Genomic DNA, 12,605 nt, shown 5'->3' on the forward strand with positions numbered 1-12,605 from the left:
CATCTCTCCAGTCTGTCTGTCTGTCTGTCTGTCTGTCTGTCTATCTATCTATCTATCTATCTATCTATCTATCTATCTATGGAGTAAGCTTCTTAACTGCTCAGCTATTTCTCTAGCCCATAGGCTCATTTTGTTTATTTTTACCAAAATGTCTAGATGTGGCTATCTTATTCTAGACTCTCCTAGCACTTCCAGTCTCTGGATCCTGCCTTTTGCTAACATGCTAAGGTATTTTGCAAACTACGTCAACTGCACAGAAGCAGATTCCAGTGATTGGCAAAACATCAGAGTGAGCCGGTGCGTTTCTGAGTTACTATACTTCTTCTAGCTCAGAATTTTCTGAGTGCCCATCCCCAAGCGACCTGGTCTGGCGTCTGTTTAGGTCATCTATGACCATGGAGTTACCAGAAACAAACGTGGCATGATAGAGTCCAAACAGGGCCCGGTTATGCAATTAGTAGAGTAACTCCTGTTCTTTGTGTTTGTTTAGCACACTAAGTACTAAAGTACTGAGGTGATTGGAAATGACTATGGGAGAGTGGTGTCATGTATTGGAATAACAAGCATTTGGACTTCGTAGGTTTACTATGCACTATTTTCAATGCCTAGCTCATGGACCACTTACATCAGAATAATGGCAATGCTCATTAAAGGACTCCTGGGATATTCCCTATTTCTTAATAATTTTATGGTAAGGCTCTACTCTCTCTACCTGCTGAGCAACATGATTCTTAGTGTTTCCTGAAGATACTTTGACTTTACGATGTGTACAGAGACCCTATTCTCAGGTGCTCTGTGCTTCGTCCACAAAGAGGATTGATTTGCACAACCCACGAAATCATGCACACGTGTCCTGTGGATCCTTCCTGAGCTTGGGAGCTGCTTCCCAAGTGCACAGAGCTCTATCTGGACTCCTGTCCTGTGCAGGAGATAGATGCCCTCCGGCCTGGTTTAGGAGAGGCTGGTCCCCAGCAACCTACCTGTCACGAGAAGCTCGGCAGTACTAGTCGCTTGTCCAGATCCATTGGTGGCTCTTAGGGAGTATCGTCCACTGTTGGCTTTAGTCACGGCGGGGATCATCAATCTAGCGCGGCCATCGCTAAATGAGATCTGCACGCCGGGCAGAGTGGAAGTTGAAATCACCTGGCCATCCCGAAACCAGCTCACCTCAGGAACTGGGAAACCTGGAAGGCAAGCAGAGTCATTGTCATGTTGGAGTGGGCACTGTCCAGTCCTCTGCTCTCTCTCATCATTGCGAGACCTTGCACCAGCCTGTCAAGGCCACAGTGGGACCCCACTCGGTGATAGTGACAACATGACAGTCACACGATAGAAATGTAAAACTACAGGCCAACATTTATATAGAGTCCAGCCCCTTCATTTATGGACTTGGGGTTTGCACTGAAGCTTTGTCATTTCTCCAAGGTCTCCACACCATCAGTGGTACAGAGAGGGGTAGAGCTCTCATCTTCTACTCTCTAGTCTGACTCTATCTGACTTAATTTAGTAGACATTATTAACATAATGAGAGGGGTTCCTAAGCATAGAGATCTGCGGAAACTTTCAAGGAGAAAGTGACTGTTGTTGGCTTCGAAAACACGAGGTCTAGAGGCAGCAAAGCCATGTCGTGGGACGGCATGCTTGCCTCCCTCCTCTACTGTTTCAGGGATACAGCCAAGGATGCCTCTGCAAATGTCACTGCACCAAAAGTGCCCTCACACGGACAAGCTGTTCCTCACATTAACTCCAGAACCAAACTCAGGCTTCAAGACCGGGGTGTAGAGGTGGGGGCAGCAAGAGGAAAGCCGGATTCTCTTCGCTCACTGTTAAGAACCGTATAAGTGGCTTTGGGTTTTATTAAAGTCCAGTGTGTTCTAAGTTCAGAAGGCTGTTTCAGAGAGGGCTGATTTTGCATCTGACATAAATGCTTGTGAGTACTCTCCTTGAGGCAGGAGGCGGTGACAATAGACTGTTCGCTGTGTTGTCCTTACAGGAGCCAACCTCCCATTATCGGAGAGTGAAGAGTTTATTAGACTAATTTGTGGGTGTCAAATGTCACCTGTGACGTATGTCTAAGAACTTGAAGGCACATAATTAGAAGGAATGTGAAAGTCTGAAGGTGCCGGGGCTCACTACCGCTACACAAAGGAGCAAATTCCCACAGACACCAAGTGTGTTCTGCTCAGTTTAGAAGTTATGGAGGATCTGAAGAAAAATGAGCATTTGGGAGTCAGAGTTTACCATGCTAGAGGAAAACTGAATTGATTTCCACCAATAGCAAAGGAGTGATGCTGTGATATTTTCCCAAAGTGTTAGCCAGTATGTAAGACTCATCATACAGAATACAGAAAAGGGAAATAAAAAGATAACTTTAGTTTCTATCTTTATTACAAGCCAAGCATTAAAAAAAAAAAAAAAAAGCAACGGAGGAAACGTGTTCGCCACAGGCCTACACTGAATTGTGAACTAATCCTGGCCATCGCTTAATCCATATAATCTTTCATGACCAGTTATGGCACTATAGAAGGGGGCAGGTTGATCAAGTCATTTTGAAATTATTTACAGTCTGGTTTATAGACAACCCTCAACCTGTTATGAATCATGCAAGGTCTAAAATCATACCGAAACCAAGTAATGAAGAGAAAGAGGCAGAAAAGAAATGGGTGACATTCCCTTTAAATAAAATTCTAGAGAAAACACTTGTAACCTTTGACTACAAAGATGGAAAGGAAGGGAGTCAGCGTTATGCCTTGCCACTCGTTACTAAAGGGAGCTCTTTAATTCACTAGAATAATTAAATTAAATTAATTAATATGATAAAAACCCCAATAAAATGAGTATTGTGAGTAGTAACTGTCTTTTTTTGTTTTTTGTTTCCATTTTCCTATATAAAACAACTAAAATTCAGATGCACAACCTACCTATGGAGAAGCCCTGTCTCTGATCCCCACAGTACTAGGCTCTTGTCTGTCAGGCTGGCTCTGCCCCTGAACCCAAATACAGAATGACCAAATTTGTTCCTATTTAGTTGCTGGGTTCTGACAGCAAATTTTAATCTAATGCTAATTATTTTTGCTTTGTGGAATTATAAATATGAATAAAACATTTTCAAGTCATTATATTGTCAGCATCCTGTGAATGGTGCGCCCTTAAAATGACCTCTCCATAGTGTCAAGGGCAATTTTACATAGTAGAAGCGGGGTTTAAACTTGGTCTCAAGGCCTACAAAGAGAAACATTACTGTGCTACTGGAGGGGGCAGGCGGAGCGGGAAAAGAAAACATACAAATGGGCTTACCACTAATGTGAGCCTCAAAGGTTGCGGTACTACCCTCCAGTACCACAACGCTTTGTAAGGGCTGCGTAAACGTCGGCGCTTGAGTGGTCATCTTCTTAGGCACCCTGAAAAGGAGAAGAAAAACCGTGAGTACGTTGATGCTCAGGGCCCCTCAGCAGCTACATGGTGGAGACAGAGACAAGCGTTTCTTCAAATGGATTAGTCCAGCAGGCATTTTGTGGCCTTGGAGCAACAGGAAGACTTCTCTCTTGGGGGCTTATACAGTTGACCTTTGAGCTAATTTACGGGAAATTGTGGGCTGGGGTGAGGGGTGGGGAGGTGGGGTAGAGGATGGGAAGATTGGCCAAGCAGAGCAAGGAGTGCCCCCTAGTGGTCAAAGCGGGAACATTCAATCGTACCAACAACGAAAATCAGGTTGGGAGAGAGTAGAAGGGAAAATCAAGCTGCAACATCAAAGGGGTGGTGAAGGGATTTCAGAGGCAAAATGTGACAAATGAGCCTTTGCATCAACACAGTGTGTAAGAGACAATGACATGAACAGCAGCTCCTTCCCCACCAGCTCTCACCCACTGTGCCAGCGTTTTATAAGGTGACCTTGCTTCGGGTTCCATTAGTTAAAATCACCACCTAATGATAAATCTGTACTTTGCAAGACTTTCACTAATTTGAAAAGTGTTAGCAAGTGTTTTCACATCCATAAGCTTTTTCCTTCCTTCCCTCCCCCCCCTGCTCCCCCGCCCCCACGACAGCGTAAGAGCTTTTCAGCATCCTAGCATTTCTGTACATTGTATACAATGGCACAATTAATGTTGCTGAAAAAAATATTTAATAGGCCAAAATTTATTATAGCTCTGAAAGAAAAATGCTGAGTTGAGTTTTTAACATGGATGGAGCAGTGTGCAAACTGAATAACGAACGAGGGCTGGTGGGAAATGCTCATCAGAATAAAAACCCCTGGGCTTGTCTAGTGAGGTATTCAACAGAGAAATTAGTGTAACATCAGCGGTTGAGTCCTTTTGTAAGTGGAAGAAAGCATTTCGTCTACCATTTCCAGAGATTATGTGAGAAAATGTTTATGCAGAAATACCTAATTATTCACCTTGAGCAGGCCACTGTCCTGATATTAAAAGGTGATTTCTGAATTGTCAGTGGCCTTGTTACTACTTTTCACAAAATTTGTTATTCACTACAATGTCACCGTGCAATATTCTCCTTGGTCCTGATGCTCTGCTTTACTGTAACTAAAAAAAATTTGAGACAAAACTCATACCCCATAAAAATCCAGGTATCAATGGAAAGTTTTCAGGAATGCTTTTTCATGACCTCTTGCTTCTGGCCCATTATCTAATTTAGGATGGACATATTGTGTGTCTAACTTTTCCTGTCAGCAAGCCAGTGCATCTTCTAAAAATAACTATCTTTTTAGATAACCCGTGCATAATTATGTATTTATCTAAGAGTGGGCATTTACAATTTGTAATCTAATCTCAGGAAGATAGGAAAACAAAGTGTGTTTAGAAATTAAAAGTCTTTTGTTTCTTACCCTTTTTTAGTATTGATATTTATCTCAACTATATAATTGTGGGTTGAATTAAAATGCATGGTATGGTTTGGAATCTTCTAGAAAATAATTCTATAGTTTTTATTGAAATTTTATAAAATGTTGGGATTAAGTGGCCTAAATAGGTTTGATATTCTTATTGTCTGGGACGATAAAATTTGTTTCTTTGAGCCCTTGCTCTTCAGAGGCCTAGGGCTGAAGGTATGCATATGAAATGTCATGCTCCCAAAATAACCCCCACAGCTTGACTGACAGCAGACAAGTGTTCTGCCGACGTCCTGCAACAGATACCTCAGCAGCCGATTCCCTTAAAAAGTCATCGGGTGTAGCTGATGCCACATGGGTTTTCTCAGAGCTATTCTTGGTCGGCTTTGCTTTATCACCGAGTCACATAACCTTGTACATTCTCAAAAGACAAGTTTGCTAAGGCAACCGTTCCTGCCCCCCATTTCAGATCCTCCCCCTTCTAGGATATCAAGGACATTTTTAAAAAATCTGAATGGTTGACTATGCTGGCAGGTTAAGTACTTCAATTTTTTTTCTTTTTTCTTTTTCTAACAGAAAACTTATATTTCAAAACCAAACTTAAAACACACATTCACACAGTAGGTGAGCATGAGGAAACCTTTAACGGCAGGCTTTCCTCACCCAGGCCATCAACTAGAAAGCAATAAGAAATTGCTCTGGGATTCAAACAAGCTGGTTCTCACTTACTCACCTGATTTCTCAAGAGTGCCCGAAAAGGGTGGGACTAAGCCCAAGGTTGCTTCTGAAACGACGTCCTATGTAGAGTTGGTTTTTCCAACCATCTCCGACATGAATCGGTGAGCCTCTAACCCTCCAAACAAAACCACACAGTCCTGACTGTGTGGTTTTGTTTCCCTATGCAATCCCTACACCCGAGGCGAGGTGGGAATGCACGACTGCTGCCGAGCCAGGGGCTGGCTGGCCCTTATAACCCCCAGATCTGCTGACAGCCCAACATCCTCAGGGCCCAGCTCCTGATTGGCTCCGTTAGGAAGGCATGATGGGAGAGGGCCTGTTCGGGAGTTATCACATACCACCTGTTCCTCTGATTGGCAGTGCTAAATTTAGCCTTTCAGAAGAGGCTTTGCCGAGGAAATAGAGTTGTATTTTAAAAATGACCTCACTGAGGTTTGGGGAGAAGAGGATTTATTGCAAATGTGGAAAAAAAAAAATCTACCCGTGGGGTTCTGAAGCCAGAATGGACAACAGGTAGGACTTGTGGACAGTCATATGGCTGAAACACCCCCAAACTTGAGCCCCGTGGCCCTGTGAGTCAGGCTCCACTTCTGTTCCCTGCCCTCTCAACCCAACCAAATGGACCTGTCAATCACGACAGCTGATGAAGGAATTTACATCACACATAGGTTTCATCTTCCCAGAAGCCTCAGCTGCTATAAACTTAGCATTTGAAAAGAATGAGTTTGTACCGTCTGTCTTCTAGAAGAGCGACACCAGTGTCAATGAGTCCAGTGTGTCACAGCCCTGCAGCAAATACCACCCAAAGGCAAAGTCTGTATAAGGTTTCGATTTAGCCTGCATGAGACAGTGTCCCCATTCTTGTTAGAGTTCATTTTTGCCTGCCAGTATTGCTCACCCATACCCATGCACTGCCCTTTCTGAATGGTAAAGTCTGAGTTTAAACCATCCATAGGGTTCTTTTACTGGGCAGAAGGTTAGCATGGGGCTGGGCTACTGATCTTGCAGCTTGCTGTCACTAATGGGAAGTGGCTAGGGGTGATATACTTGCTATTTTGGGAGTGAGTTTCATTTCAAGCAAGACATAGTTCAAATACAAAAGATCACATCAAAAGGCCTTTGTTGTGGCTCAACCCAGGGATTTGTAAAATTATGCTTAGAGTGGAGAAAATTGACTTGTTGATAAAGAAAGGACACTTATCAGTAAAACAGAGTAAAAATTTTAATTTTAAGTTGTTTCCTTATGTTTGTAATAAAAATGTTCCCCGTTGCGGGATAAATTGGCTTTGCAGTAGACTTTGAACTTCTTGAGCCTTTTCTGTCTCCTGGTTACTTGTGTGGTGACAGTTCATTAGCATTTAACAGCCTCAACTTCCCAGCAACTGGTTCGGTACAGCTTCGATAGCAAGCTGACAGCACCGCGTCCTTATTTAAGCAACTGTCTCCTTTGCCTAAGTGCTGCTATCTGAACCGGTGTCGCCAGGCCCCAACCCCCAAGCAGACTGTGTCTGCTTTAACTCAGTTTCATCCTTTCCTTCCCAAATGGCCGCTTTCATGTTGTGTACTTTGGAAACTGAGTCCCAACCAGACACTCTTGTAACAGGAAACATGTCAGTCGTAATGGAAAGTACATAAACTTTTTCTCTAGGGTGCTCAAGAATTTGCTGTTTATTTAAAATTCATTTGTGCATAGATGTGTGTGTGTGTGTGTGTGTGTGTGTGTGTACAACATGCATGTGTATTTACAGACTGTTTCTAATGTGGAGTTATGTGAGTGTCATACCATGTTTATTGAGGGGAAAGCCAAGAGCTAACAACCGAACAGAGCCTTGGAGCTTGTGTTCCGTTGAGTCCAACACAATCCACAGAGCAGATAAGCCATGAAAGCAATCCATATACTGCAAACGCAATGTCATGTGTCTCTCCCTCTGAGCTGCCCTGTATGTTCACTGTCTTTGTACTTTCTAGACTTTTCAGTATCGTTGAGATACTTGCCTTTTTTTGGTGTTTGTGTCCATAGGACACTCCGAGTTAAGAGGGAAAGATGGAGAATTAGGAAGGAACGATAAACAGTGGATACTCACACACTGCTACGGCAAGAGGCGAGGTGACTGATTCATAACCAGTATCGGGCCATGTACAACACCTCAGTAAGCATTAGCTTTTACATTAGGTATGGCATATTTGGAATGTACAGCCTACTGGAAACAAGCCACTTCTTAGAGTGAGGGGTTTGCTGATGCAGTAAGATCTCCATTTAGTCCCCTGCCTGGGGTGTCACACAGATAATCCCCAACAGCTGCTAATTCAAATTTAATGCCCACTTAGTTTTGGAACGTGCGGCATGCATCTCCCTTTGAGCATCATATTCAATGTAATTTAATAAATATTTATTAAGACACATGCTCGGTGCTGGACATTGTTGAAATTATTACGATTCACATTCTGTCCCTCTTTACTGGCCACAAATATCAACCGGGTGGTGACTTTGCACCCAGCCTTGTGCTGGAGGACGAGGACACACTCGGAGAAGACAGCCTCTTGCTAAGTTCCTGTAGAAGACCGTTGTCATAGGCAACTGACGGGTTGTTACTGTTCCATGACTGAGGTAGAGGTTAGAGTTTCTGCCAAACCCCACCTGTTGCTCAGACTACACCTTCACTGCATAGAGAACCACTAAAGTCACGACTTCCTGAGAGTCATTTGCGAAGCAGGTCCAGTTTTAATGCTTCATACAAGACAAGTCCTGATGGAAACAGGCAAAATCAGTGCTTATACTTTGTCAAAATATATCTGTGGCTACTGGAGCCAGGATTACAGTAATTTGTGAAATACTGTCCCCCGGAGGTCCGTACTTTAGTAAGCCCAACAGTCTATCTCTCTAAGTATCTGCACAGTCCTTTCTGCTCTTACACTGCTCCAGCGTGCAAGCATGGGCTCAGAGATATTTTCCAGAAGGAAGTAAAACATAGCAAGTTCAGGAAGTGCACAGGGAAGAGTGTGCTGAGCCCAGCAACTTGTGTTCCTGTGTGCATCCCTGAAGTGACAAAGTCAGGCAAACTACATCGGGGAGGGAGGGAGGGAGGCAGGAAACTGTTGCCTAAAATGTAAGTGAAGGCTGTCCCTCCAACAGCAACAGGAAAGGAATCAGTTTCTGTCGCTCTTCACCCCATGTTGTTCGTCACCATATCTAATGTCATATCAAAGATAAAAAAAATATTAATTTGCACATATGTGATGCTTTTACCAAAGTAAGAAATCAGAAAGTTAAATTCTTCGATTTTTCAACAGCACCACCAGCAGGGCTATAGGGAGGGAGAGAGACCTGCTCTGAGTGGGCTATAGGCAACTTGCTTGGTCTTTGACTCTTTGATTCGCCTGCTTGGGGCTGTGGATTATAGTATCCATTTCAAAGAACTGTCAGGAAGATTAAATGACAGAATGGTTGTGACAGTGCCAGGACAGTGGGAATCTGACACACGATGGGCTGTTGAGTTAGTTGGTTGCTGTTGAGCGCGACATAGGACAAATACTTCCCAGCACCGATTTGAGCTGTGTCTGACCATCTGATTAAGTATGGAAGAGAGTGTGTTTTAATAAATCTGAGAACTCAACAGTGACCTCAGCAGAGCAGCCACACAGTGTGTCCTTCTGCAAAGGGAACTCAGGAGGTGACATGACATTTAAATGAGGATTAAAGCAAAGCCCAGGCAATACCGGAATCTTACAGAAGAAATAAACGAGGTTTCTGGAGACCTGAAACCGGAAACCATAACCCAGGTCACACAAGCCACCAGTGGACACTCACTGGAGCCAACATTGCCATCCAATAGCAAGCAAGCCTCCCTCACGGTGATGGGAGGCGGCTGGGTTCATTTTATAGGGACAACTGTATATACTGCAGCCGGGATTAAGGGTTCAGGGCCAAAAAAGAGAAAAAAAAAATGTCCTTCTCTTTGGTCCTGACATAAAGAAACCTGCAAGGGTGAAAATAATGGTTTTATCAAATGTCCACAAACACAGACGTGCGAACCAGTCCACTGCATTTTAACATGTTTCTTTAACTCAGGAGAGGATCTACCAAAGCCAAGAGGATATAAAACAACCCGGATGGGAGCCGGGCGTGGTGGCGCACGCCTATAATGCCAGCACTCGGGAGGCAGAGGCAGGTGGATTGCTGTGAGTTCGAGGCCAGCCTGGTGTACAAAGCGGGTCCAAGACAGACAGCCAAGGCTACACAGAGAAACTCTGTCTCGAAAAACCAACCAACCAAACGACCCGGATGGCAACTGTCTATGAAAACAAAAGGAAGCAGCTTAGGGAAATATTTAAAGTCTGTTTAAGGCTCACATGATGGTTTGTGTCCCCGTTTCCAAGATGGTCGGGGTGTTTTGACCTCTGCGTTTCAGTCCCTCATTCCCAAACGCCTGTGTGAGTTTCCCCTCCTCCACCTCTGTGCTTTATCGTCATTACAGAGTTTGAATCCCCTGGATTCCACGGCACCCATTCCAGGGACCTCCGCGCTCACTGGTGTCTGATAAGACTCCCCAGACAGGAAGTGGTGGAGGAAGCCAGTTTAGGGCAGTGAGTCCTCTGGTTCCCGCCTGCCTGGCTTTTAACGCTTTGTAAATGGATTCTTGGAGCATGTCATACATACCTCTTGCTTTGACCCCACTTCCTCCCGCTCCCTCAGCTCTTGCAAGATCCTTAGCCGCAACCCTGGACTTATGGCCGGGCTCTTGCGAGGGTCCCCTTTCCCACTGTCTTTGGTTCCAGAAACTGCAGTTTCTAGCTAGGCCTCTGGAGCTTGTGGTCCTCAGGGCTCCTCACCGGCCTGTCGTCTCTGGAAACCCTGCTCCCACGCCCGTGTCTCTGCCCCGATCTGACCCAATCCGCCCACTCTCTTAATATGAACTAAGAGGAGCAGTTGCCTCCATTGCTGAGTGATTGTTCTAGCTTCTGGAACATTCTTTACTGTTGGTGGCGTGCGTTTTGTTTTATTTGAGATATCATTTCCACTTCCCTTTCCTCCCTCAGTGTCCTCCCATGCATCATTCATTTCCCTGCAGTCCTTCAAGCTCATGGACTCTTCATCTTTAAATGTTCGTGGTGGTGGTGGTGGTGGTGGTAGTGTGTGTGTATGTGTGCGTTTGTGTGTACATACAATCTGCTTGGTCTGTAAAGTGTTACTTGCATGTTTATAATTTCAAGGCTGGTCATTTGATAGCATGCAGTTTTAACATTAATTTTTTTTTCCTGTTTCAAGAGAATCCTAGCATCTTCCCTGTGCCGAAAGCTGGAGATGCTAAAGATGCTGAGCTCCTTCACCTAGATATTAGTTAAGAAAGTGAGAGCTGTGTAACATGCAGCCAGATCAGAAGAGTCAAATGGCTGGGAGCAACCACTCTGCTCAGGACGGCAGAGACCTGGGCGAGTCCCACAGGCTGAAAGAACCAGAGCTCTCAGCAGACAGCCACGGTGAAGCGTTTGCATCTCACTCAACAACAGAACTGGGGACTTTTTTTTAAAATCAAAATCATATAAAATATAAGAGAAACGAAAATAGAAAGGCTAAACCACACCAAGGAACAACCTAAGGTTATTGCTTGTTCTTCTAGCTTGCTTTCTGATGCTGTGATAAACCACGGACGAAAAAGCAACTTGGGGGAAGAGAGGATTTGTTTGACTTACAGGTTACTACAAGTCCACCGTGTGAGGAAGCCAGGCAGGAGCTCACAGCAGGAACTGAAGCGGAGACCTCAGAGGAATGTTGCTTTCCGCCTTGCTCCTCATGGCTTGCTCAGCTCGCTCTCAAATACAACCCAGGACCACCTGCCCAGGAAGGGCTGGGCCTCCCACGTTAATTACTAATCAGGTCAATGCTCCCCGCTGACTTGCTTACAGGCCAGTTTCTTAAATGCGGTTCCTTCTTTTTAGGTAACTCTAGTTTGTGTGGCTTTGGCAAAACCTAACAGACGGCATGCATTCAAGGTCATTATTTTCTGCTAGAGTTGATCTGATATGTTGGCAAGCAGTTGAAGAAGTTGGCAAAAGAAAAACAAAACAAAACAAAACAAAAAAAAGAAGAACAAAACAAAAAAACGACACCTTAATTTTCAACAGAGGACAATATACAAGCTTCCTGAGGAGGCATACTTTATTTTATTTAATATATTACTACTTTATAGAGAGGGAACTTGAAGTGGTCAGTGTGTCTATGTCAGATTTAGTGACTTAATTGATAATATTGATATTATTGTTAATTTTTTAATATAATTCAAGAGCACAGACCCCAAAGCAGCTTCCTAAATATGACCAAATGACAGATTAATGCCATGTTTAAGAAGCTAGGAGTTGAAGTGGGGCTTCCTCTTGATTCATAGCAAAACTCTATTATGTCCAAATGGTTGTTAGGAAACAGCACTGTCTTAGGGCTTCGTCTGTAGGGATTAAAGCTGATGGCTGTTAGTGCTTTGACTGATGCCCTACCGTTCTGTACAGTTAGTTGAGATGTGATCAACATGACCTGCAAACAGTTTACAAAAGACCATGTTCCAGTTATTATTACTAACGCCTCCAAATTTTCCTCATGGGCCTTGACAAGCAACGTTCGTTTACAAATTTGTGGATTTGAAAGTAAGCTCGCTTCCAGTTTGATGGTTATACTCTTGCTTTGTAGAAATATTGGTGTCTACACTGATGTGTGGTCCTCAGAGACACAGAATGAACTTGCCTTTTTTTCTCTGTCACCTCTTTCTCACTTCTGTGGCACCTGGAGATGGTCCCATGAAGGTTGACTCCTCACTTGACAGTTGGAGTCCGCTGTCACGTGGAACTGCAGGCACCAGCTATGCATGGCTTCAGCAGGTCTGAGGCAAGGACCTTTGAAGAAGAAGCCAGGCTCTGTCCTTGGTGTGAGAAACAAAGTGACTCCTCTGTGCCTATTTCTCTGAGGCTTGTTTGTTTGAGACAGGCTCTCGCCATATAGCTTAGGCTGGTCTCAAACTTGAAGTCCTCTTGTTCT

At 44.1% G+C, this 12,605-nt stretch overlaps 1 protein-coding gene across 2 annotated transcripts in view; it reads right to left on the reverse strand.

The window, feature by feature from the left end:
• TTN (titin) overlaps positions 1–5,773 on the reverse strand; it is a 271,286-nt gene extending 265,513 nt beyond the window's left edge. For both annotated transcript variants that reach the window (XM_084799170.1, XM_084799169.1), the window contains exons 1-3: positions 5,577–5,773; positions 3,298–3,401; positions 981–1,184 (exon numbers count right to left, since the gene is read on the reverse strand). In XM_084799170.1, the coding sequence (XP_084655296.1) occupies positions 981–1,184; positions 3,298–3,388 (295 nt within the window). In that variant the 5' untranslated portion in view covers positions 3,389–3,401; positions 5,577–5,773. The remainder of the gene's footprint in view (positions 1–980; positions 1,185–3,297; positions 3,402–5,576) is intronic.
• Between the last annotated feature and the right edge of the window lie 6,832 nt (positions 5,774–12,605).

This window comes from Acomys minous, assembly GCF_964271855.1.
Source record: "Acomys minous genome assembly, chromosome: 10".
Lineage (NCBI taxonomy): Eukaryota > Metazoa > Chordata > Mammalia > Rodentia > Muridae > Acomys > Acomys minous.